This window comes from Alosa pseudoharengus, unplaced genomic scaffold (genome assembly GCF_046254945.1).
Source record: "Alosa pseudoharengus isolate Yale_2024_CS ecotype anadromous, Long Island Sound unplaced genomic scaffold, YU_APseudo_1.1 YU_APseudo_1.1_scf_12, whole genome shotgun sequence".
In the NCBI taxonomy this organism is placed as follows: domain Eukaryota; kingdom Metazoa; phylum Chordata; class Actinopteri; order Clupeiformes; family Clupeidae; genus Alosa; species Alosa pseudoharengus.
In genome coordinates this window covers 37,239,133-37,266,862 of record NW_027468587.1, presented here as the reverse complement: position 1 = coordinate 37,266,862, position 27,730 = coordinate 37,239,133, and the positions used below count along the sequence as shown (strand labels likewise).

General features: G+C 41.3%; 1 protein-coding gene across 1 annotated transcript; it reads left to right on the top strand.

Annotated features, from left to right (window-relative positions):
• Positions 1 to 44: 44 nt before the first annotated feature.
• Positions 45 to 27,190, top strand: dhx16 (DEAH (Asp-Glu-Ala-His) box polypeptide 16). The gene is made up of 21 exons (XM_076281197.1): positions 45 to 276; positions 1,540 to 1,742; positions 2,240 to 2,475; positions 2,745 to 2,922; positions 3,217 to 3,273; positions 3,378 to 3,632; positions 3,767 to 4,006; positions 4,681 to 4,872; positions 4,951 to 5,061; positions 5,155 to 5,270; positions 6,228 to 6,438; positions 7,449 to 7,547; positions 8,037 to 8,189; positions 16,559 to 16,699; positions 22,581 to 22,743; positions 22,885 to 23,003; positions 23,240 to 23,307; positions 23,389 to 23,551; positions 25,078 to 25,239; positions 25,347 to 25,520; positions 26,639 to 27,190. The coding sequence occupies exons 2-21, from the start codon at positions 1,545 to 1,547 to the stop codon at positions 26,765 to 26,767; spliced, it is 3,165 nt and encodes a 1,054-aa protein (XP_076137312.1). The 5' UTR covers positions 45 to 276; positions 1,540 to 1,544; the 3' UTR covers positions 26,768 to 27,190.
• Positions 27,191 to 27,730: the final 540 nt, after the last annotated feature.

Sequence of the window (27,730 nt, the reverse complement as noted above, 5' to 3'; positions counted from 1 at the left end):
GACATTCCGGAAACCGGAAGTACTTTATGTAGTCTATCGAACGTGAGAACGATGTTTTAAGTCCAGTTAGCAGCAGTTGGATTAGTCCTTGGGCAAAAAAAAAAACCGTATTCCTTGTGTTTATGTGTAGATCGAGAAGGAATAAGGATTGAGTAGTCTATTATCATGTAACGTTATGTCTTCGCCAGACATTTAAAAATGTTGATCAACTAACGTAAGCCTATAAGTTAACTTACCAGTGGCTAGCTAATACCAGTCAACGTCCTAACGTTACAGGTAACATTAACGACACTTGCTTGCTAAGATTTCCCTGTAGAACTATGTGCTGTAAAGTATTTCGCAAATGCTTGGTTTTGTTTTTGACGTAGGCATATGCCCTCTCTTCACAACATGCTCCCAAGTTTAAGTTTAAGTTAGACACGCGTGATTTTGAATAGCTGGTTGTCGATGTGGCTTCAACAGTTCACGTTAGCATGGGAATGCTTCAGACACAGAAAGCTTTTTAACTGTTCTTTACGTGTAATGCAGCCTTTATCAGTTGTTTGTAGCTAACGTTAAGTGACATACATCATACCAATTTCAGCCTACATGTTTTTGCTCATCTTAGGTTAAAAGTACTTAGTGAGCTGAGCTCACAAAAAGTGCTCTGGCGACATACTGAATGTGACAAAAACTAGCAGACCATGTGACATTGTGCACTGAACATGACAAAGTAAACCAGCTGACCATGCATTTATTTACACTTTAATCACCTGGTTAAAAATATTTGCAATGTGTAAAAGCGCAGAACAACAATCAATCAGATTGAAACAGATAACGGAACTGACGAGAAAGAGACCAGTTGATGCAGATGCTGTACCTTCACCTGCTGGGAAGGGTTGACCTAAAATGAAAAAGAATAATAATAGAATCTGGCCATATTTAAAAGACAAATTGAAATGTATGTAACTAATCTACAAATCCAACTACCCTTCAACAACCATATCTCACAAGGCATGGTTTATGGATCCATATTGATCAAGGGGAATTACCGTTAATTGAAAACTCAACTTCTGTGTTATCAGCTGAGGATGCGCTGGCACTTGTATCAGGGACTGGTTGCTTGTTCTCAACAGTAATTAATTTTCACATCTAACGCCGCAACTCTCTATAATTTAGTTGTTGTTATACTGTTATCAGTAGGCTACCAAGATTATGAACTCGAACACCCTATATTGAAATCTGCTGGAGTACTCATTTAACATTTAATGCAAGGACAACTTCAGTCTAAGAACAACTTAGGGTCTAATAGGTAAACAATAGAGTTTACGTTAAGGTTTGTTAAATGTTTTGGCTGCTGTTCTTTATCCTAATACTCGGCATGAGAGCCATCACAGACTGAAATTGCCCAGATGTATATTATGTGGTTTTTGTATAGCCCATGTTATGTACTGATGAAGAGGCAAATCATTAGACCTTGTTTTAAATCAATACAACCTGGATATGCCTTATTCTTTCACATGGAAGGTGACAATGTTATTTGTATACCACTCCACATAGTGGCAATGGCCAACCTGGAGCAGTGGGTGAGCGACCGCCTTCATGACATCCTGGGGCTGAGTGACCGATATGTGGCTCAGTTCATGGTAGGTCTGGTGCGAAAGTCTGCTAATTTGCCAGACTTCATTGTTCGCCTCAAGCAGACCGGCACCATTGCTGTCGACCAGAAAGTTGAGAGGTTTGCACAGGAATTATTCGAGAAGGTAAGATAAGATATTTCTGTTTACCATGTTTCATTTAGATATAAATGCCCAAACAAGGCTGTAAAACATAAATAGTAACAAGGGCTGAAAAAATATGAAGGCATATGATTTGAACACAAATGTTTTACAGGCCTTGGTTTTGGGACCCTTTTATGATATAGACTAGGTTTGAACAGAATCTGCTGCTGCAGCAACCTTATCTCATTTGACAGTGCAGCAACAACCTTGTCTAATTTGACATGGAATGGTCCATGGTTATTTTAACATTGTATAATAGAATGTGAATGGTTCTATATTATAATGATGTGTAAAAGACTAAGTGACATGCTGTGTCTCCCAGATAGAAATGAAACATTTTAAAATCACTCATAAAATGACTTGCAACCCCTTAGTCACTAAGTTTGGAAAACATGCCCCAAGTTATGTCCAGTATGACCTTTTAAGACAAAAGTAGTCCCACACATTTGTTTCTGAGATCATCTGTATTGTATTTTTAGGTGCCACGAAAACAGATAGTGGAGAAACCATCTCGAGCTCTGGAGCGGCAAGTGCAAGCCATGGAGCAGAAAAACCGTACCTACACTCTGCTAGAGGAGAGCGACAGCGATGGAGAAGTAGCACAAGAGAGAGGAAAGGAGAAGAAAGGGAGGGAGAAAGTAAAGGGAAAGAAGAGAAAGCACTTGAGACAGAAACAGGAAGAGAGTGCCTCATCCAGTGAAGAGGAAAAGGAAAGGTTAGTGTGCTTAAATCAATTATTCCTTAACAATTTCTCTTATCGTAAAGAAGCAGAATTATGCAGTGATGTGTACTTGTCAGGCTGGGTGGGCAGTTGCTATACAGAAACAACAGGCCATAGGGGGATCATCCCGGCCATTTAATGTAATTTCTCCCAATGTTACAAAAAAAGGTCTATCATGTCTCACCCAACATCCCGGGTTTGAAAATGATTGGTATAACAACTTGTACGGCTTAAATCCTAATCATCTGGTTACTGCTCCTCAGTGGCCAGATGATTCCCAAAGCACAGAAGAAAGAGGATGAGGAAGACCAAGAGGAGGACTGGGAAAAAGAAGAGCGTGAGCGACAGCAGGACCTGGAGGAAAGAGATGCTTTTGCAGAGCGTATGAAGTTGAAGGACAAGCAGAAGACCCGAAGTATCATGGAGAGGACGGATAAAAAGGTACCATTATATGGAGGCTCACCGGTGGTTATTCTGTAGTTTTATAAGCATGGTTCACAATTGGGCGAACCTATGCGCATAAATTAAAATAGACTTGAACATATTATAGTATTTATAGTAGTCATTATTGGATATGTTTCCTCAATTGTAATAGTCTGTTGTATTAACTCACAACTATAGTCATATTTTAAATTATACCCATGTCATATCATTGTCTGACAAATAATTAAATGTGAAATAAAACTATACATTTTCAAGTGAATGGCCCATCATTTAGACTTTCTTTCAACCTAGGCTTACGAGGAAGCTCAAAAAAGACTTAAGATGGCAGAGGAAGACCAAAGGAAAATGGTAAGATAATGAATCCTAGCAAATACACATGTAGTCATTAACAGTGTATGTGCCATCCCATTGCAATATCATGATGCCTTTCCCTTGCTCTCTTTGTTCCAAAGCTTCCTGAGTTGAGAAAGCAGTCACGCTTTGAGTACCTGAAGAAACGTGAAGCTGAGAAATTAGAAGACCTGGAGGCTGAGATAGCCGATGAAGAGTACCTGTTTTCCTCTGACAACCTCTCTGAGCGAGAGAGAAAAGAACTGGATTACAAGCGTACAGTCAGAGATTTGGCCAGGGACTACAAGAAAGCAGGAGCCAAGGAAAAGGATGAAAGGAAGAATCGCTACTACATGCCAGAGGAGAATAGGAGAAAGGTACAGTAGGCCTAGGAAAAGCAAACAGGAGAAACACACTATATCCATGTATGCTTTGTTTTTATTAGAACAGATTAATTTTTCAAATGTTTGCTTTCTTCATGCATCTTTATCTTTGATCTGTCCGTAATTAGAACCCTCCTGAACGGGATCTCCAGCTGGATGTTGAAGAAGGGGGGCATGAGGGCGGGGGGGAGCAGAGCCGCTGGGAAGAGGCACGGGTCGCTACAGCAACTCTGCACTTTGGCGCCAAGGAGGAGAGGGAGCGTCGACTGAAGGAGGAGCAAGACAAGTACCAGTTAGTACTGGAGGAGGAGGAGATGATCAACTTTGTCAGCAGTGCCATCACCATGAAAGGAACACGGTCAGAGAAGGTCAGTGTAAAAATCATTTAAGACCAAAGATGGCAAAACTGCAGAAATCAAGCTTATATAAAGAGAGATATTTCCTAATAGATGAATAAACTGTCTATCTCCCTCTTTGTCTATCTGTTTATCTAAACAACTCTCTCTCTGTAAACGCATTTGGGTCGTACAGTATTCTCCCCATAGCCTGCAATCCTTTTGGGAACTGTAGGCTAGTGGGTTCCAATCATTACAAGGAATCATGCTAAGCTAAGCTGACTATTGCATAAGTATAAGTATAAGTATATACTCTTTTGATCCCGTGAGGGAAATTTGGTCTCTGCATTTATCCCAATCCGTGAATTAGTGAAACACACACAGCACACAGTGTACACACAGTGAGGTGAAGCCCACACTAATCCCGGCGCAGAGAGCTGCCTGCATCAACAGCGGCGCTCGGGGAGCAGTGAGGGGTTAGGTGCCTTGCTCAAGGGCACTTCAGCCGTGCCTACTGGTCGGGGTTCGAACCGGCAACCCTCCGGTTACAGGTCTGAAGTGCTAACCAGTAGGCCACGGCTGCCCCCAATGTTGCAATAATGTTGTTGGCAATGTATTGGCATTTAATCTTTAATTGCAATATGCAAAACATTGTAATTTCTAATATTGTATGTACTTGCTGTGTGTCCTTGTCTTTGTCTCCAAAGGAGGAGGCTGAGCCACAGCTCTCTCAGGCAGATAAACAGATGCAGTCGATTCAGGAGGTTAGGCGGAGTCTGCCTGTCTTTCCCTATCGACAAGACCTACTATCAGCTATTGAGCAGCACCAGGTGCTCATTATCGAGGGGGAGACTGGGTCTGGCAAAACTACACAGATCCCCCAGTATCTCATGGAAGAGGTGAGGCTCCACACACCCAGCTAACTATCCCACAAAACTTGACTGGTTGTGCTAACCCATGAAGTATTTTGTTTACAGGGATATAATGCTGGAGGTTTGAAGATTGGTTGCACTCAGCCTCGTCGAGTAGCAGCAATGTCTGTGGCAGCTCGAGTGGCACAAGAAGTTGGAGTAAAGCTTGGAAACGAGGTGATTTTTGTTCCACAATTTTCAGGTTTTAGTAAATTACTGCATTTCTGGGGAGGTCACAGAAAATACAGAAATAACGTTTTCATTTTGTAGGTGGGCTACAGTATTCGATTTGAGGACTGCACATCAGAACGGACAGTACTAAAGTACATGACTGATGGAATGCTTTTGAGAGAGTTTCTCACAGAGCCAGATCTTGCCAGCTATAGGTATGTACATATGTGGACATGCATATATATTAATCCATTAAATTAAATATTAACTTACATAATGTAAACCAGTGGTCTCCAACACGGTGCCCGCGGGACGGCTACGAGGCGCCCCCAGCGCACCTTCTAAAAATAGCCAACAGGTCGCCTGCAGATCACGCTCTAAAACACGCTCCATTGTGAAGTTTTCAATAGATATTTAAGTCTAGACCAGAACCATTTTAAGAATGTATGTAGCCATACATCTGTAACATTAAATCGATATTGGTGATCCCTTACAAATTGTAGCTGCGTTAAATTTTAACCTTTGGCCCCAAATTATTAATTGCACAAAAAGATTGTTTTTTTTTTGTTAAAAAAAAATAGATTAGATTCCCCACGCAAACTTTGAAATGAATAAACTGGACAAAAATGTTGGTAGTGTTGCATATTGATATTAACCCTTTCATGCATGAATTATTAATTCACTGAGGTAGATTTTTTTCCTAAGCTTTTTATTACCCCCATTATGTACAGTTGCTTAATATATAAAGACTTATAGGCCTACACAATATTGATAATTTAAAAGTAAAAATCACATAGGCCTATTATTTAGGAGGACTACCCTCGCAAAAAAGGGGTGAGGGTCTGTTTGTTTCAAATGAGTAGCCCTCCATATGATTTCGGGTCTTCAGGTAGCCCTCATTCCCAAAAAGGTTGGAGACCCCTGATGTAAACTATATTACAAGGAGCATTGTCCTCGGAGCAACTTGAAATGCCTTGCTCAAGGGTGCAACGGTGGAAGCCAGGAATTGAACCCACAGCTTTTTCAGGCTACTGCATGCTAGCCCAGCTCCTTAACCAATACACCACCACTGCCATATCTCTCTCCCTTTCAGATAAGCTTGGATGTACAGGACAGAGGATTTTGCTTTAATTTCAATCATTTTCCACTTGTACCTTCCTTTTTCTCTCTAGTGTGGTCATAATTGATGAAGCCCATGAGCGCACCCTTCACACAGACATCCTGTTTGGCCTGATAAAAGACATTTCTCGTTTCCGTGCTGACCTGAAGGTGCTAGTGGCCAGTGCTACACTGGATACAGAACGTTTCTCTTGCTTCTTCGATGATGCTCCTGTCTTCAGGATACCTGGACGGCGTTTCCCTGTAGACATTTTCTACACAAAGGTAATATTGCTGGGGGTTTTTTTTCACATAGATGTGACATCACTAGTTATTAAGTTGGTAATTTTGCTTCAAACAGGGAAAAAATAAGTCTAACAGCAAGGGGTGGGAAAGAATCAATACAAATATGAACCTGTCTTTGTTGGCATCAAGGAAGCGACTTGGGGATGGGTGACCTAGAACATGTCCACACTAGCTCGGATTGGTTTGTATCCGACACACTGGAGACCCCGAACTCATTTTGCGCGGAAGCCGGACCAGTGTGGATGGTGTGTTGCGGTAGTGTATATGATCATACTGTAATTGAGCTGGATGCTCTTTAAGTATCTTTTTTTGGGCTTTTTATTCTGATATAATGAAAGGACAGTGGAGAATGACAGGAAGCGAATGGGAGAGAGAGCAGGGGTGGGATCCAGAAAGGACCATGGGGGGGGGGGGGAATCGAACCCGGGTCGCCGGCGTACGGTGCAGGTGCCCCAGCCAGTTGCGCCACAGCTGGGGCCATGTTAATGCAGGTTTTTTTCAGGCCATTGTTTATCTGACCTAGCAACTAGGGGTGTGAATCTCTCATGTAAAAGACGATCCGATTCGCATCTACATACATGAGCATGATTCGATACAAGACAAGATACATGTTCATGAAAAAACGATTCAGTACGATTCAATGCAATTCGATGCAGTTCAAAAACCGAAAGCATTCTGAAAGAATTTTTATCATTTGCTCAAGGTGCACATTAATTTTACATGATCAATTACGGTCATGGTTGTCAATTAGGCAAACAAATATGTGTGAATACGATGATCTAAACTGAGGTTTGTATCATATATTGAAATGGGGGAAAAAATACACTGCAGCCAAATACAACATAAAAGTAAATTTTTATAGACTTATGTGTACTGTATTTGATTCTTTTCAAGGAGCTGTAGCCTATTATTGAGGTAAGACGATACAGAAATAAGGGACAAACAGTTCTTAAGACACTCTTGGCCTCTTCTCTCTCTTCTGCAATCAGGCTCCAGAAGCTGACTATCTGGAGGCATGTGTTGTGTCCGTGCTGCAGATCCACGTCACACAGCCCCATGGAGATGTACTGGTGTTTCTCACAGGGCAGGTGAGAGGGTTTCATCTCACTGAAAGTTTGTCTTTTTTCATTAGTTTTACATTTATGAATATGATTGGTCATTTATTGGTATTATATTATAATTAATTTAATGTTGATTTATGAGCATTTGGTCTACCCTATAGCGGCGTAATATGCAGTGCCTGTGTAGAATATAGAAAAAGATTTAGTTTGCAATGCAGCCAGTTCTGTAAGCAAACGTATGTGAACACTTGGTCAAAAAGCAAGACTTATGACGTGAATGGAAGACAATAACAGGCATTGGTTGGCCAACATTTATTTTGAAACAACTATTGTAAGGTTTATGCAAGAATATGTAATATACAGTATATTGCCTTACTGCTAACAGTGTTTGAAAAAAGACTAATATTATCAGCTTGCCCCTTTTCGGCAAAGTAGGGATAGTGATCCATGCCTATTGGTTAAAGGCTGGTCCAACGGTTTCGAAAATGAACCCTTGATTGTGTTGTGTGTATTCAGGAGGAGATTGAGGCATGCTGTGAGCTTCTACAGGATCGTTGTCGGCGACTGGGGTCCAAGATATCTGAGCTCATTGTCCTGCCCATCTATGCCAACCTGCCCTCAGACATGCAGGCCAAGATCTTCAACCCAACTCCACCTGGTGCTCGCAAGGTAAGGTGTTGCAAGTTGTTTACTTCTTGTGGCACATTGGTGTGCACCATGGGACACCAGCACTTTGAAATAATGTGAAATACAGTGGGCATCGCTTTCGCTCTGCCTGCCGCCCCTTCTGAAAAAGCTCGATTTACCTCGATTTAGGCTACTTGGGTATGGCTTAAGGCTTGACTACACGGTGGTAACGGAAATACAAATTTGCTGTCTACATTATTGTCAGTGTTGGGTTAACGCAACTACGCAAATCAAAACAGTGGTGTGATAATTGAGCCAGTAGAGAATTAACTGTTCAAAATTAATCTGTAGCCTTGGGTAGGCTTCTGCAACGTTTTTAACAGGCTACGCTATAGAGGCTTAGACAACTATGACCCACGTTTTGGTTTCGTAAATTAATTTGCCCTACTTCTTGACTGCAATGTAGTCAATTGACTGCTTGACATGTCATTTTTATTTTTCTGTACAATAAACAAATACATCTGCTTTATGCCGCAGAATTACATTCATATTTGGAAATTACATAGTCCAATGCATCGTTACACTACGTTAGTGTTTCCCAGAACCATAGTAGCAACTAGGGATGTAACGATTACCGGTATAATGATAAACCGTGATAAAAATGTTGACGATAACAATTACCGTTTTCTTTTGAAATATCATAATTATCACGGTTGATTATCACGGTGTTGAAACCGTGTGTTTAATCCTTCCCAGCTTCATCCGAGCCTGCTTTTGACATACAGTAGGCCTGGTACAATGAAGCAAAATTGGTACGGATTCTGTTGTCTAATTGATGGTTTTAACTGCGAATTGGATTAGGCTACACCTGATTTTAAAAGGCGGAACATTTTCACCGCAAAACTTGCACTGTATCATTTGCACTCTGCGTCTTTTTATGTTCGCGTGCACATTAAATCCATTCCACTCACGTTATCAGAAGAACACAGTAGCCTAAAGTTTTATTTCGAACACTTACTTTGGTCTCACTCAGGGTAGGAATTTCACGGCGGCCACGTTTTTGCCCCTTGCATTGGCCGTGATGTCCCTTTGAAAATCAGAGGTTTACAGGCCACGGTGCCCTTGGTGCCCTGCTTTCAATGTTCTGCTTTGCATCCTACTAATAGCGAATTTTATTTAGCCTATGGCCTGTCAAAATAATCTTAGCATTCACAGCGCAAATTAATTTCTTTTACGCAGTGGAGAAAGTGACAGCGCAAGAAAGAAAGTGCGTCTAAATTCACCTATTCTTCTCAGTTGAACTACTCGAGAAGTAGCCTACTCATCACACAGACATCGCAAGTATCACATGAAAGAGCTTTTTCTCAGCTTTTAAACTATGTTAGCCGCGAATTGCTGTGGTGAACGGTTCGCGAGAAACGTAAATAATATAATTAAATTTAATCATAAATTCTACTGAAGGTTTTCGTCCATCTCCCTACCCATTCCTCTCGGTGCAATACTTCACGAACCTTTCGTTTAACACATGACAAACCATATATCAGAACAAACAGCAGACCTTACCGAACATAAAGGTGTAAAGCAGTCCCCTGTACAGTTAGCCGTTCCAGAGTAATCCACTTTTGAATTTGCAGTACATTTCTACATGCATGGATGTCTCCAAATTTGGGCTTTAAGTTTTACAATGTGTTTAAATTGTTCCACATGATTTCATAACGGGCCAAATACAAAATAAATGTTACAAATATCGCCTATATATCGGTAAATCAGAGGACAGCTGACTAAGAGTTTGTGAAAGTAGATCACAAAATGCTAAGCATGCATCTAGGCTATTTGAGTTTCTTAAAGCTGAACTGTGCTTAAATTGTTCAATACATGATTTCATAACAGGCCAAATATAAAATAAATGTTAAATATAGCCTAGATATCTGTAAATATTAGATGTTCAGATGATTTGCAGTTCTATATAATATGTCATGTTTCATGTTTTTGTAATGTTTCATACAGTGATGCAGGTCTACTGCAGTGAATAGGCTATACAACTTTGATATTTTTTATAGCCTATGTGGCCTTTGTGCCCTCCACCAAACATGCCCAACTGCCTTGCCCCCAGAATGGTGAAATTCCAAGCCTGGTCTCACTCATTGGATCCAAATAACAGTAATAGCAACCTCCAAGTCATGGTAGGGTAAGTTAAGCAATAAGCACATAGCCAATTTAACATGAAAAACTGAACGGGACACTTTTTGAAACTATTTCAGCTTGTGAAATAATAATCGCTTGTGTAGGCCTATCAGTGCTTTCTGAACATATTGAACACACTTTTAAAAATACCGTGATAATACCGAAAACCGTGATAATTTTGGTCACTATAACCGTGAGGTTAAATTTTCATACCGTTACATCCCTAGTAGCAACGAACGTTCGCAACCACTATCGTAAAGTTGTGTAGTTACAACTACACCTCTCGACCTGTGGTAGAATGCTAGTAGAAGCATAGTTCCAGGGATCTTCATGTCAAAGACGTCACTGACGCCAGTTATTTGTTTGCAAATTAATAATTATAAATATATTTAGGTTTCTAATTGATATTTACACTTCTAACCACCATACATCCATATTTTAAGATGCCCAAGGCAGAAAATACATAAATTAAAAGTCAATTTGCAGCCATGTGCACGTAAGTAAAATTCACACACCTGCAGATAATAATAAGGTGGTGTCGAGTCAGCTGAGAATATGTAGCCTTTGATTTTCATGGAGGGGGGGGGGTCCTTGTTAGTTTACGCAAACCAAGCCAAGAAGGCTGATTCTGATTTTGATAATATGATCTGCACAAAAGATAAACTTAGGTAAACAACGATGTCAATATTGTTGTCAAAATCTTAACCCAGATTCGAACTCTTGGACAGGGGACTGGTAACTGCTGTGCAAATTCATTAAAACGAATAGCATTTTGCAACTTGACAAAACACTGGATTAAATATCGTAGGCACAGGAGAGAACTTGTACATCCATTGGCCCGTGTGGAGATCACATGCCAGTTGCCTCTCCCTTCAGTGCTATGACTCGTTCGGCTGTGAACTTGTTTCGCCAAAAAAAACTATTGCAGATATCAATGCGTCTTTGTTCATGGGTTTGGCCTCACAGCAGATGCTTAGACAACTATGACCCATGTTTTGGTTTCGTAATTTGCCCTACTTATTGACTGCAATGTAGTCAATTGACTGCTTGACAGGTTATTTTTATTTTTCTGTACAATAAACAAATACATCTGCTTTATGCCGCAGAACTACGCACTTGGCCAGCCTATAGAACGGGCACATTTTGGAGAGAATAGAGAATGTACACACGCAAGAATCTGTAGGCTATTTGTGGCTGGTTACCAGCAAACAATGTTTAATGCATTAACTCAAGACGTCAAACATTTTCTAAACAATACAAACAGAAAGGATGCAGCAGGCAGCAAATATAGAAGAGTAATTTCCAGTGGAAGAACAAAATGTTTAATGGTTGGGCTATAGGCCTAGTAAGAAGGAGACATAAAGCGTGAGCATGCCACATATCCACAGCTGTGGTAGCGGGGGGGTAGGAGGATTACTGTTAGCGCAGGATTTATATAAAATTCTTCAACAGAAGGCCTGCCTCGAATGCAGGCTTGCCCAAAAAAAGGCCTGTGGTTTGCGCAGCCTACAGTAAGTAGGTCTTAAGGCTCTGGCATGGTCGTGCGTCACATTTGCGCGTGTCCAAGACGTGCGTCATTTTTGCCGTGGACGTGAAGCATACTCCAAATTCTGCTGTCCTGAATGCACTTTAAATCGTTAAGGTTAGCGCCTGCGCACTACGGCTTAACTGTGAACGTCGAGCCTGAAAGTAGGACACAACCACCAAAGAAGCCTGAAACGCACGAAGAAAAGAATAACGTGAGATGTGCTAGCACTCAACGAAGGAAGAGCTGATGAAGGAAAAAGCACCATGAGTACGTTCGCCTGTCTGCTGGGAAGTTTGATAAGCTGGCCCATCGCATCGCTCCATTTATCATCCACCAGAACACACACAGCACACCTGTTGGTATAGCTGAGAGACTAGCTTAGCCTAACGTTACTTGCTTATTAGGCTACAAGCCTATAGCTAAGTGACTCGGTGCTGCCTTTTACTGTCTATGGGACTGTAATTGGGACATTTTTCTAAACACAGCATGGTAAGAACGAGTTGTGCGTACATATGTCCTCAGTTAAATTTGTATTGAGTCTTCACACCTGCCTCATACCAAAAAGTATGAACCAAAAACCTGTAAATATGACGTGTCAATAAAAAGTTTTGAAGTAACTATTTGTGTTCATAATGTATAATGTCTCACTGTGATAATGGGTGTATTTAGAGCGAGAGGTAGCCTAGGTTATTCCTTCAATTATTATTATGATAATGCATATCCGGTGTTGACAGGCGAGTTTCGAGATTGGAGTTCAGCATTGTTCAGGAGCTAGGTGATAATGATTGCACCTGGGAGAGGTAGGCTACATTCCCTTTATTATTATAATCACTATTGATAACGCATACGGAACAGGCGAGAATGCATCTCGATCAGCAAGTGTTACTGGGTTTCGCCTGAGCGTTGTAGATAGATACCTATGGCTCTGGGTTTCGCGATTTGATTTCAGCATTGTTCAGTAATAGGTGCTAGGCTACGCTCATTTTTAAAAGATGCATTTAATCCGAAGTCATGTCAGCTCTCTATGCAGGGAGTAGGGCTGTCACTTTTTATTTGAACATGACGTGAAATATCCGTAGTCAAACTATAAATAAACTATTCGGTTTTTAGTGCTGTGTAGCGCATTTCTACAGTCTATGATTAGTTTTATTTTATTGTTTGCCATCTCATTCAGTGCTACATGATCCAGGGCTCATGACCAAAGCAAGCCAATATAATAGCCAGTAGCCACAATGAGCCATATGCAGCCACCCTGTTTCGACAATCAGGTGACGTACAGAACGGCCAGAAGATAATTACGTCCCCAACTCATCTAAAATGTGGTGTCTTGAAATACTTTGGGTTCAACAACATAAAGTGACCGTTAAATATAATGTTAAAGAAGGTATCTGTGGATAATTGTGGCTTTAATCGGTCGAAGTTGACTCCATTTCGTAGTGTCTCACGTAACTCAAAGCCAGGCAAGCTGAGGACAGGCGCTCTCTCTGTTCCATCGTCGTTATGGTAACCAAACAAGTCTTCTTCTGTCTAGGTTTGTTTGTAGGTTTAAGTGTTGTTCTTCTATGTGGTCCACCTACTGGAGGGGAGTGTTTACAGCAGTTCCGTTTCACACATGCGCAGTCTACGCGTCACTTTGACGCGCGGTCTTAAAATTCGGTCGACTCAAAGAAGCGACGCATGCTGTAAAAATTACGCAATTCTCGTCACGCGCTCACCAGTGCCGCGTGCGCGGGACGCAGACGCGGGAGCGTACCATACGCTTTAGTGAGTTAGGAGTCCTCTAGACTTCTTTTCAGCTGTCTCAGAGGTGGAAAGTTTCGTTCGTTGGGGGCAGAGCCGGATTAACAATTCATAGACCCTTGGGAACAAATGTCTGATGGCCCCCCCCTGCCCCCCAGCCAACGTGAATCGGGCGGTCATTTAATAGGCCTATCGTTAAGATTTGTATTGCCATTTAAGGCACGAGCGCATCTGTGAGGCCAAGCCTCACCAAGTAGACCGTTTGTTTACAACTAACATTACATTTAATTAAACTGCTTATAGGCTATGCCGAAATAGTTTCAACATTTTGAATATCAGTGTCGGGTGAATTAGGAAATGCCTTATGGCTGAAAGCTGCTTGGGATCCCCCCTGTCAAGCAATAACCATACAAAAAGTTAAAAACAGATGACATGATGCGCGTCACTGACATAATGCGCAAATAATATTGCCTAGATATTCCAACATATTTGAATACATGTGTTTATTTTAGAGGGGATATTCGAACGTAATTTTTGAGCAATTTTGACAGCCCTAGTCCACTGTAGTCTACGCCAATTGTCTATTAACACCTTCCACCTAACCCCGGTGAGTGGGGGTCGCTATAATGCGTGTGAAATAACACCATTGAGTAGCCTATGCGAAATAGCTTTAAAATCGTTCCGGTGTTGTGTGCCTTCTGGTATCTCCACCTACTGGTTTCCTTGCGCGTGCATGCGCTGCAGCAGTTGTCAGACATTTACAAACAAGTTGTTTTAGGCGGTTTGAAGTCGCTTTTCATACGCCATGAGCGCTCGGCTACATTACAGCCATCCGGACAAAAGACATGTAAAAAATATATGTTTTGAAAACTAGCATTAAACTGGATTCGATCCCACAAAAGCAACACACTCGTGAGACTCTCCATCCTGATTCCCTACTCTTTGAGCCAACTAATATGTTACGCGAATCAATGAACTATTGTACGCTACCATTAATTAATAACGTAGGCAACACCCAGGTAACATGTTGTCCAGGCTATCTGAAACAAGGGGTTGCCTCTCATCTACAACAACTGGTTACCTTGGGCTGCTACAGTCGTCAGTGCACTGTGCACAGTAGGCCTATGCTACTCTTTGTGGTTGATCAACTAAAAATAAAAGATGTATTTGGTGATGACATTATTGTAGGCCTAGTAGACCTAAATTCTGAGAAATTAAATGGTACGAGAAACGATCTACATAGCGCACCAGACCGCGATGTCTTCAAGGGAAGGGAGTTTGAATGAAGGGAGTTTGCAAAAATTAGTGTATTTTTCAAGTCAATAAACATTCTCAATTTTCGTATGTCTTTGTCAGGGAACATCTGACTTTTAAAAACCATAGGCCTGGTAGTCGCTCAGACAAGGAGTTATAAGATAAAGGCAATACCATTTGTGTCACCTAATGCAGTTCAGTGAATTAGCAAGATACCATCAGAAGGCAACAATCATAAAGCACAGTGCGCGCGCGCGCTCTCTCCCCTGCGCATAAGCTGTCTGTAGGCTAGATTTGCGTGAGTTCTTTCTATCTGCTTTACTTTTGTGAGTTGCTACCACCTAGGCTATGTTATAGACGTTCTATGAGGTACCAGTGTTTAGCTGTGTCACAAAACAATAAGCTTTGTCAGACTACTTTTAAAATGATATTCAGGGCTATATACATTTTAAACATTCGGGGCTGAAGACCCGACAAAGCCTTGCGTTAATTCTTCAGGTGGGAAGTGTCAGGAATTTACGAGAGACGCTCTCATTGGTGGTTAGTATATGAAGTAGGGAATTGACAGCAACATATCCAATCACATTATGAGAGATGCTGAATTTAACATAAACTGCGATGTTTGATTTTAAATGAATGTAAATTTAGCCGGGACTGTAAGCTGACACACGTGGGTGCTCAATGTTTTCAGTGGGTGACCGAGAGATGGAGCACCCACGGTATCGGCGCCTATGATAAGCGTATCTCGCGGTTGCATCCATTACAAACAAACATGCAATGTGAACGTCTGGGATTGGGGAGAGCATTAAATGCTCTTCTGAATAAGCACGAAGTCAAGCCTTTAAATGAAAAACACTCTTTAATAATCAAAGAAATAAACGCTAATGAAGTAAACTTGTGACCATCAAAAATAGTTTATCGCCTGTAACTCCGTGATAACAGGAAGGCATTTGGCTGAGCAACGGAGGTTAATATGCTCTATATTTTGTCCAAATGATGTCTGTCTATCATCGTTGCACTCGGAGAAAACCAGAATGTTTAATTTGTCCTGCGTTTCTTTACGGCTGCAAACGGGATTCACTCGCCGTTAACCAAATATTTCTTTATTAGGGCAGGGCAGGCATATTTCTGGCTAATAAATTATTTCTAAACCAGTCTGCTAAAGTCTGTAGTGAAGTCTGTGTAGGGTTTTCCAGCTCCATTTCTTTTTACGAGACACCCTGCTCACTTGAGACCTCTGCCGGTTGTTGCAGCGTCGTTGCAGCGTCACTGGAAAAATACAAATTAATGTCGCGTGATGCCGCGTGATCCCGCGCGCGGACCGCGAGGGAAGCTGGCCAAGTCGAAGCACTGCCCACTGTAAGCACAAAGAGCTCACTACAAGTACAGCACATGTATACTGTACAAAGTGAAACCACTCCACACTAGTAATTGTTGTTACATGAACAGATTCCCTACCAATACTCAATATTGGTTTTTGGTTGAGTACTTTTGCAAAGCACTGTTAATATACTATACTGATACGGAGACTGTCTGTAATGTTTTGTATGTATTTTATTGTCTTTTCAACTCCTGCCCAGGGACCACAGATGCAAATTAGCTAACTAGCTAACTCTGGTATAGAACTAGTTCTGTACATGGTCCCTGTCAACTAAACTAATAAACTAAACTAAACTAATATGTCTGTGATTGTGTTATCTTGTAGGTTGTGGTAGCCACCAACATTGCAGAGACCTCCCTCACTATTGATGGCATCATCTATGTCATTGACCCAGGTTTTTGTAAGCAGAAAAGCTATAATGCTCGCACGGGCATGGAGTCCCTCATCGTCACACCATGTTCACGGGTAAGCTGAGCCTTTTATTTCACTTCATTTCAGAGAAGTACACCAACTAAAAGACTTAAAGCTTAACAATGACATCAAATTGTGTAAAATATTGCAGGAGGCAAATCTTAAAGGAACACGCCACCCAATGTCAGTAGTAATATATGTTCTTACCTTAACTTTCACGAGTTGAGTCATACCTCTCCCGTGTCGGTACGTGCACTCGAACGCTCTGGTGCGCGGCTGGACTGTGGTAGCATGTTGCTATGCTAGCGGGCTTTGCCGGTAACTAAGCGTAGAAGTAATCAAAAACATCCACGTTTTCCCGACTTAAATACAGTTGCACGAGTAGTTGATAGAAATGCTACGGCCACGCAACATGAAACGTGGCGATTTTCCAAGCGAATAAACCGGAGAACTACAATGTGTGGCGCAATAGCACTTGGGAGTACTTCGACCTAGCATAGTAGTATTGTTAACACCAGAGAATGTCTAATAAGGGGAGAACCGCCACTCTCGGGAAACTTCCGGTTTCTGAACTGGTTGCAGTTCCCGTTCTGGTTCCACATGAGGGTGCTCACGAATAAGTGAATGAATGGAGGTCTATGGAGCTGTACCCCTCAAATCCACTTTTCTCTGGATATAATTTTTTGGCCAGAAATTGGAATGTTGCATGCGAAAGAGGGGGCAGAGAAAATATACACCGCTGAGTATTATATTTTTTGAGTCACTTATTTGTTCTAAAAAGCCTTTCAAATGAGTCAATGACGTCATTCATTAGCAGAAAGCTAGTGAGTTGTGGGCAACAACGACCCAACCTGTAAGAAATCGAAAGGACGTAAGTACTCGTTCATTCAACTTTTGACCTATAATCCATATTGATCTTGCAGAAACCACAATCCAATCTTCGATTTTTCAACGACAACCAGGTGAAAGAGACACATTTAGCCGTCTAGCTCCATAGACCCCCATTGTTTTTGCACTTATTCGTGATCGCCCCTAGCGGAACTGCAGCAGATTGCAGGTACAATGGAGTTAATAGGGAGTGATCCGGCTCTCCGTAAACGGGCTCTGTTAACACCTAATTGTAGATCCTATCCACCACAGAGTTTAGAATCCATGCTGGATCGACCCTCAGCCTCTCCCTCCCCTCTGAGCGAGAGAGAGGCACACACACTAGAGATGTGCTGATGGGCTATTATTTCAACCATAACTGCATAGCAAAACTTATCATCCATCAGCCATCCATCAGCACCAAAGTTTTTTGACCAATTTTCAAAACCGCACCCGCCCACCATCCGCTGGTTGTTTTAATGTAGGCTATAAGGGTGATGCAGCGCTGCTGACGTGAGGCTAGAAAGCCCTTGCCTGTTCTAGAAAGACTGATCCAATGCAGCATAGTGTTAATTTCGTCAGACGAGACGAGAGGAAATGTGTTCGTCAACGACCTTTTTTTTCATGACTAAGACGAGACGATGACGAGACGGCAGTAATGTCCTGAAACACTGACTATCTTAAGATGCATTATTGTTGACTAAAAAAGACGAGACTAAAATGTTTTGCATGAAATGTAGGCTAGTCTACGTGCTGTTGCTGCAACTCTGTGGCTGCAACACAAAACTACATGGAACAAGAACACTGGAGATTTCTGCCAGAGTTGGCAAGCTAACTACCTAAGCTTTATGCCACAATGCTACATACCCAGAAGTTGAAGCTTCTCTCATACAAATTAACATCCCCAGAATGTCCGTACGAAAATGTTCAGCATGTAATGTCAACTATTCATCTAGTTAGACTGATGATGCAAAGTTTGCTAGCAAGTAAGCTAATATGGAAAGTTCGCTAGCAAGTTAGCTATGGCTAAGATGGAGAGTCTGTTTGGGGAATGTGTTGTGTTTGGTCGCATTTCGCCATCTAGCGAGGCGGAGTAAAACATTAATAGTTTGGCCTACGACAGTGTTTCTCAAACTTTTTCAGTTTCAGGACCACTTAACTAACCCTAGCTAAAAAAAAAAAAAAAAGATTAGACCTACTTCAACAGTAGCCTATAATTACTCTACACAATAGGCCTACTCACTGAACCACCTTGCTTATTGTCTTTGCACTTTGCTTATTGTGTCAGAGGATTCATACTGTATGATTTAAGTAAGGGATAATGTATAGAACGCCGGTCGTTACTGGGAAAATAAGTCCCGACAGGGCGAACCGGACGCGCAGCGGAGGGGTCTTGTTCCGCCCTGAAGGGACTTATTTTCACAGTAATGACCGGCGTTCTATACATTATCCCGCTTATTATACGGCTACATGCCAAAACGAAATAATAAACTCCCCACGATATGACTTTAGCCTACATAACCTAGCCTATTTGTTACCGTTCATCGTGGCATTTGCTGAGAAACAAATAGTTCGTAACAACACACGCTGCTGAACTTGAATCAAACATTCTTTAGAACACAGCTGATCAACCGTCTGCTTTCACGTTTGAATGAAGTTCCAGTCCTTGCGTAGTGATATGAAAGACATTAATCAGAAGCACAAAACCCGTTGCCATTGACAGCGGTGATTAAAAGACCAAAGAGATTGTTGTTGACTTCCGGAGAGGTCACACCCAACACCTGCCACTGACCATCGACGGTGCTGTGGTGGAGAGAGCGAGCAGCACCAAATTCCTGGGGGTGCACATCAGTGAAGACCTCTCCTGGACCACCAACACTGCATCACTGGCGAAGAGAGCTCAGCGCCGCCTGTACTTCCTGCGAAAACTCAGGCGAGCAAGTGCTCCACCAGCCATCATGACCACATTCTACCGAGGCACCATTGAGAGCATCCTCTCCAGCTGTATTGCTGTGTGGGGCGGAAGCTGCACTGAATACAACAGGAAAGCCCTGCAGCGCATAGTGAACACAGCTGGAAGGATTATTGGTGCTTCACTCCCCTCCCTGAAGGACATTTACACCACCCACCTCACCCGCAAGGCGACCAAAATTGTGAGTGATGCAAGTCACCCCACTCACAATCTGTTTGATCTACTGCCCTCTGGGAAGAGGTACAGAAGCCTGCGCTCCCGCACTACCAGACTCACCAACAGCTTCATACACCAAGCTGTTAGGATGCTGAACTCTCTCCCTCCTCTCCCCCCTCCACCCTCAGCTACATAACATCCTGGACATTGGACCCACAATGGCCGCCTGCACCACTCCACTTGCACACTTGTACACTTTGCAACTTGTTGCTGTTGTCCTGAAAACACAACACTTCTGCTGCTCTTACATAACTTGCACCACTATGCCACTTTATTTCTTACTTAGGTCAAACAGAACTACCTCAGCCTCTTATTGGCCTGACTTTGCACTAGTATTTTATTTTATTGACTGTCTATGCACAATTTCAACCAAATTTTGCTGCTCTTATTTTTTCATTATATGTGCCCTCTTATTTACTTATTTACTTACTTTTTTGTTTACTTGAATGTTATGTTTGTCTGTGGACTTAAAATTGGTAAAATATGTCTTGTCTCCACCGTGGGATAGTGAGAAACGTAATTTCGATCTCTTTGTATGTCTGGAACATGTGAAGAAATTGACAATAAAGCTGACTTTGACTTTGACTTTGAAATGCTTTGCCGGTGATTTATGTAGATTTAACATAGGCCCGAACGTTGGGAAGGCCCATTCATGTGAATGGAACTTTCTGCAGCACTCTGAAGAGCCGTGTAATAAACTGGCATATCTTACATAGACAGTGTTGCAGAACTGTTTGGATTTACATACAAGTTATATTGCAAACAACTCATCTATATTATATTTTACCACGTCTGCTCGCGGACCACTTGGGATAGCTTGCGGACCACCAGTGATCCCCGGACCACACTTTGAGAAACACTGGTCTACGAATATGACAGTGGTCCAGTCAAATCTTTTACTGTCTATGGTCAAATCCCAGCCGAGCTTTAACTGTAGCTCGACTTACCTGTGCATGTAAACATACTGACTGACAAAAAATCAGAATGAGTAATTATAACAGACGAGTAGCCCTGTGGACACACAATATTGTTGGAAAATTGAGATGTGTGAAACACTATTTGACTCAAATGGTAATCAGAAATAATTTGTTATAAAAAAAAAGACTAAAATGTGTTGACTAAAACTGACTAAGACTAAGATACCTTTAGTTTTCTTTTGACTAAAACTAGACTAAAATGACGAGACTTTTAGTCGACTAAAACTTGACTAACAAAAATGATATTTGAATGACTAAATATGACAAAGACTAAAAAGAACATTTCGTCACAAGACTAAGACTAAATTAAAAATAGGTGACAAAATGAACACTAATGCAGCAAATATATTAAAAGGCTAAAGTCGTACATTGGCTATGTTGTAGCCTATCCCCAGAATATCAGCAGCAAACTCAGTCTCTGTCTCGCAAAACAGTCTCCAAATAAAACGCACATCGGCCTGTTGCCTATTCTGCCAGCTTGTGACAATATATCGTCCAAAATGCTTGATTGCATTGCATTCTCCACATTTTTAGCTAAATTTTCATGTACCACATCAGCATTTTTGTTCAGTGAATCTTTTGTTAATTGCTTTACAATAGCGTCGGGCCTTTGGCATTTATGCCATATTCCCTGAATGGTAGGCTACAATTATTTGTTTTATATATAGGCTAATATCGAAACAAAATAACCCAGGCAGTCTCATCTAGGATATAACACAGGTTGAAGTCAACGTCAAGTTGGTTCTATTTATGGAGGTGAATGTGTGTAAACATCTGTAGATGACTCAGAAATGACATCGGAAGACAAGGAGTGAATAGTGGCAAGAGGCAAGCCGAAGGCTGCTGACAAGGGCCCGACGCTATTGTAAAGCAATTTACAATAGATTCACTGAACAAAAATGCTGATGTGGTACATGAAAATTTAGCTAAAATGTGGAGAATGCAATGCAATCAAGCATTTTGGACGATATATTGTCACAAGCTGGCAGAATAGGCAACAGGCCGACGTGCGTTTTATTTGGAGACTGTTTTGCGAGACAGAGACTGAGTTTGCTGCTGATATTCTGGGGATAGGCTACAACATAGCCAATGTACGACTTTAGCCTTTTAATATATTTGCTGCATTGGATCAGTCTTTCTAGAACAGGGCTTTCTAGCCTCACGTCAGCAGCGCTGCATCACCCATATAGGCTACATTAAAACAACCAGCGGATGGTGGGCGGGTGCGGTTTTGAAAATTGGTCAAAAAACTTTGGTGCTGATGGATGATAAGTTTTGCTATGCAGTTATGGTTGAAATAATAGCCCATCAGCGCATCTCTAGTGTGTGTGCCTCTCTCTCGCTCAGAGGGGAGGGAGAGGCTGAGGGTCGATCCAGCATGGATTCTAAACTCTGTGGTGGATAGGATCTACAATTAGGTGTTAACAATACTACTACGCTAGGTTGAAGTACTCCCAAGTGCTATTGCGCCACACATTGTAGTTCTCCGGTTTATTCGCTTGGAAAATCGCCACGTTTCATGATGCGTGGCCGTAGCATTTCTATCAACTACTCGTGCAACTGTATTTAAGTCGGGAAAACTTGGATGTTTTTGATTACTTCTACGCTTAGTTACCGGCAAAGCCCGCTAGCATAGCAACATGCTAACACAGTCCAGCCACGCACCAGAGTGTTTGAGTGCACGTACCGACACGGGAGAGGTATGACTCAACTCGTGAAAGTTAAGGTAAGAACATATATTACTACTGACATTGGGTGGCGTGTTCCTTTAAAGATAACATAAAATTAATGAAACATGGAATCAGATTTCCCCTAGTTTCCAGTAATGTGTGTGCGTGTTTGTGTGCGTGCGCGCACAGTTAAATATCCTGATTTAATTGTCAGTTGTGATCTGCCACTGTAGGCGTCAGCCAATCAGCGGGCTGGAAGAGCAGGCAGAGTAGCTGCTGGGAAGTGCTTCCGTCTCTACACTGCTTGGGCTTTCAAGCATGAGATGGAGGAAACAACAGTACCAGAGATTCAGAGGACCAATCTGGGCAACGTGGTGTTGCTGCTGAAGAGTCTGGGTGAGAATCATCACAACAGCTTTGAATTTTGTGTTAAACAAGGTTTCAGGCAGAAAAAATGACAATATGTATGCGGTAGTTATAGTTATTTACTTTAACTTTGCTAGTCTAGTATCTGAACAGTCCTCTTTTTTTCATCAGGAATTAATGACCTCATTCACTTTGACTTTATGGACCCACCTCCTCATGAGACACTTGTTCTAGCTTTGGAGCAGCTCTATGCTCTGGGTGCCCTCAACCACCTTGGAGAGCTCACCAAGGTACCATTAACACTGCAAGATTCTTTTTTTTTTTTTTTTTTTTAAGAGAGAGAGAATCAAAAAGACAAAGATGATGTCCCAATGTCCCATGTAATTGCATAATGAAACAATGTACTTTGTGAAATGTCTCTTGACATCATAGTAATATGATGATGATGATGATGATGATGATAATAATAATAATAATAATAATCCATTGCAATTGAGAGATGAACTAATGCCTTGTATCCTATTAGCTTGGCAGGAGGATGGCTGAGTTGCCAGTGGACCCCATGCTGAGCAAAATGATCCTGGCCTCAGAACAGTGAGTACAACTGGCGCTGTTGTGAATCAAGCTGGTTTCTATTGTGTAACTCTCGATTCATAAAGTCTGATGTTTCTCCAGGTACAAGTGTTCAGAAGAGGTACTGAGCATTGCTGCTATGCTCTCTGTCAATAACTCAATCTTCTACCGACCGAAAGACAAAGTGGTTCATGCTGATAATGCACGCATGAACTTTGTAGTGCCTGGTGGAGACCATATGGTGCTGCTCAACGTCTACAGTCAGGTGAGATTGTATGATTTTTGGACAGGCATTATAAGGCTAGGCAAAGTCTCTTTGCAAGAGAATGGCTCTTGCAAATGGTATCATTATTAATTTGTGTTATTATTAATGGACCCCTATTTTAGTAGTGCTGCTGCACTGCTGTCCTTGGCCTGTATTCACAAAGCATCTTAAAGGGTCTACAAGTGATCTTGGGCCACTAGATGCTGCACTAGAGCTTTGTGAAATGATCTGTCAGCCACTTCTGTGGCTTCCCTGTGGTCACCTAACACACACGCACACACACACAGTCACTTTCCTGTTCACAGCAAAGTGTTGCAATGCCCAGTGAAAGCCACCATCAAACACATGAGCACAGCTGAAGTCTTATGGCAGTAGAGCACATACCTCTGCTGATGTCTTCAGATCTGTAACAGATTTTCTGCCGGTTTTTCCTTGTCCATTTGTTTATTGGTCAGCAGAACACAGGAACTGATAGAAAAATTTTGCAAAGTGCACTTGACTGAAAGTCAAGAAGACTACATTGAAGAAAAGTTGTAGAATACCAAGGCACTCATCTTCTTTGTAGTTAAAATGCCTTTATTTTAATGGGCACAACATAATTAAAACACTTCGACGCGTTTCGGCATGAAGCCTTCGTCAGGAAGTGAGCAGTCTCTTGTGTGGCATACTGAAATAAAGGACATCAATTCCATGAGTGTTCTCAGGTGTGTGGGTGGGACCAATTAGCTAATGGCAAACCCCTCATTTACAAAGGTAAACCCACAGAGAAACAGAAAAACAGACAGGTATTGATGGTGGTCAGCAGGGGGCGTCATTCCAAAGTCTCTACAGACATAAAAGAGTATTTAAAGAACAAAAAAGAACATACATGCAATACATTTATACAACAATAGAGCATTTGTGTTTACAGGAAATGGAAATATTCCAACTCATCATTTAAACCTGGATATAAAGTAGCTCTTAATTTAAAAATCCAGTAGCTCTCTCGTTGGTTTAATTGTTTCAATCTATCACCCCCTCTCATTGTTTGTGGTATATGATCTATACCTTTAGCTCTTAAAATAGCAGGGTCACTATTGTGCTTGTCTTTGAAATGACGGGCCATTGGATAGTTCTCATTTTTTGTTCTTATCGCATATTTGTGCTCTGAGACTCTATCTTGTAACCTTCGTTTGGTTCTGCCGATGTAAAAAACATTACAAAGGGGACATTCCAGTTTGTAAATCACAAATGTAGTTTTACAATTAATAAAATGCTGTATCTCATGTGTTCTTTGACTATGTATATCTTCAAATGTTTTACCTTGAACTACAGTAGGGCAGTGATTACAATGACCACATTTGAAGCTACCTTGTGGTTTCTCCAAGTGTTTTTAGAGGGTGGTGGTAGATTAAAGATTAAAGAAAGACTACATTGAAGTTTGAAAATTGTGCCCAAAGAGAACAGTTTGAAAACAGGCCTCAAAGAGTTGCTTTGTCCCATAATCGTAATAATCCACAAACAAAATTGTCTGTGTTCCCCTGCAGTGGGTGGAGAGTGGTTATTCCACACAGTGGTGTTATGAGAACTTTATCCAGTTCCGCTCCATGAAGCGTGCAAGGGACGTGCGTGAACAGCTGGAAGGTCTGATGGATAGAATAGAAGTGGAGGTGTGCAGCTCCCAGGGAGACAATGTGCCAATCCGCAAGGTACGTATTTAATTTCATTCCTGCACTTATATACTCGTATGCAATATAGGTTCACAGCAGTGTTTGTTATGCGGAAGTTTGATCTCTTTGTCCTCTCCCTGTGGTAGGCAGTGACAGCGGGCTACTTCTACCACACAGCACGGCTTAGCAAGGGTGGCTACAAGACAGTTAAGCATCAGCAGACCGTCTATGTCCATCCCAATAGCTCCCTTTTCGAGGAACAGCCACGCTGGCTCATCTACCATGAACTTGTCTTCACCACAAAAGAGTTCATGAGACAGGTGTGTGTTCAACTGAATTTCTCCTTCTGTATGTCACTATGTCACTTTATTGTGACTGTGTGTTTTTTTTTTTTTTTTGGTACGGTATGTATATATTCATGTAAAATACTAGGACTGCAATGATGAATAGATTAGTTGTTGACTATTAAATTAATCGCCAACTATTTTGATTTTGACTATTTTTTAAGGGAAATACATCAAAATTCTCTGATTGTAGCTTATTAAACTTCAATCTTTTCAGCTTTACTTACTCCTCTATGACAGTGAACGGTAGCTTAAATGTTACAGATATCAAATTCATAGCATGTGAGATGAAACCAAAAGGTAAGGTAAGTACAATTGTAACCAGTTGATGAATAAACTGATTAGATGCTATAAAACTGTGACACATATTTCAAATGGTAATGACACCAAATACCCAGTATAATTGCACAAACTTGAAATGACACCTATCTCGAGGCTCTCTGTGGCACTGGACAGGGGCCAAGCCAGATGTTCAAAGGATGCAGCGGTTGATAATGTGGTTGTGGTGTGACTTGCCTTTTGGCCACCTGGCCAAATAATGTTGTCCATTTATCTGGATGTAATCATTTTCAGAGTGGGTTTCACCTTACAAATGCAACCACAAAATGGCAGTACAGACTACAATGTAATCACACATGTCAGAAACTGCTTTTGCAAGACTCAGAATGTTATCAGATGTGTCTGACAACATGGAAAGGATCCCTCTTGACCTAATGCCAGATCAGTTTCCTCATCACCTTGACTTGAAAACTGAGTTGACTGTGGCTGTCAGCGTTAACTATTTTAACCAACTAGTGTAGCCAGCTGATGCTTAGCTGTGCAGTATGCACGTTGTGTAACCCTAGTGCTCAGCTTGGACTTTTAGCTCACTTAGAGCGCTTACTTGTTTAACAACCCTATTCATTAAAAAAAAGCCAATATCAGGTTTGGGAGATGATTGTTGCACCTCTAATTGTTAAGTAGGGTGGTTCTACAGTTACTATTCCCATACACACTTAAACCATAGCATGTAGCACTATTGTGATTATTAACTGGATGCAACAGCATTCAAATCTCTCTACTAAACTGTATGTCTGCATTCTTACCTGTCACAGGTTATTGAGATAGATAGCGGCTGGCTGCTGGAGGTGGCCCCTCACTACTACAAGAACAAGGAGCTGGAGGACAGCAGCAGTAAGAAGATGCCACGGAAGCAGGGAAAGGCACGTGAGGAACTGGGCTGAACAACCGGGCCCAGAATTTAGGAGAAGAAAAGGATGTCTCACAGAGTGGACCCATGCTCCACCACAGACACATCACTCAGAAGCATTTCTTAAGAGCTATTGTGCGGACTGCAGCTATCAGCAGCTATCAACAGTTTTTCCATATACTCACTTAATGGCCTTTTTTCTTTTTTTGGAGAATTGTTTTTTGACCTCGGCCAGCCATGTTGAATAAAGTTTCCTATTTGCTATTTACTATGATGAATAGGAGCTGTAGATTATTTGTGGTACACATCTATCCTTTTAGTTGTTTTTATACTGTATTTCAGGTATTTTTATATGAAAAGTAAAAAAATTGTAAAATATTGATCTTGAAAATAGGTTTGTCCTTGTCTTGAACAACCTTGACCTTAAAGAAATTAAAAATGACAGACTATGCAGTCAGACACTGTTTGATTCCATATAATATGTTTACACATTTTACCACACATATGATCTGTAAGCACTAGTTATCTGGTCATTGAAGCCATCAGAATTCCGCATACAATTATAAAATAACATGAATATATCAATTTAAATGTGTGAATATTAACCACTGTGGAATGTGAAATGGGCCAATTAGATTTAACAGCATTTCAAATGTCTAAAAACCAATCCAAATGCCAAGCCTCTAAAGGCAAGGTTTAAAGGATGATTGGAAAATCTCTACAGGTATTAATTTTCAACACACGTCTTCTACCCCACTGTTTCTATAAGTTATTGCATGCACTGCTGAAGTTATGTCCCATCATCAACAACCATTATTCAGCAGAAAACAATGGCCTTTTTAAAGCTTAAAGGTTTGTTTATGGCCAAGTAGTTTGTCTGTCCAGATTAGATGAACATAACTGTACAGACTTTGATATGCTGTATATTCAGGGGGAATTGAATGAGTTAAGTATTAACTGTTTCCTACATGCCCCGAGTTTCCTCATGGGCATACAG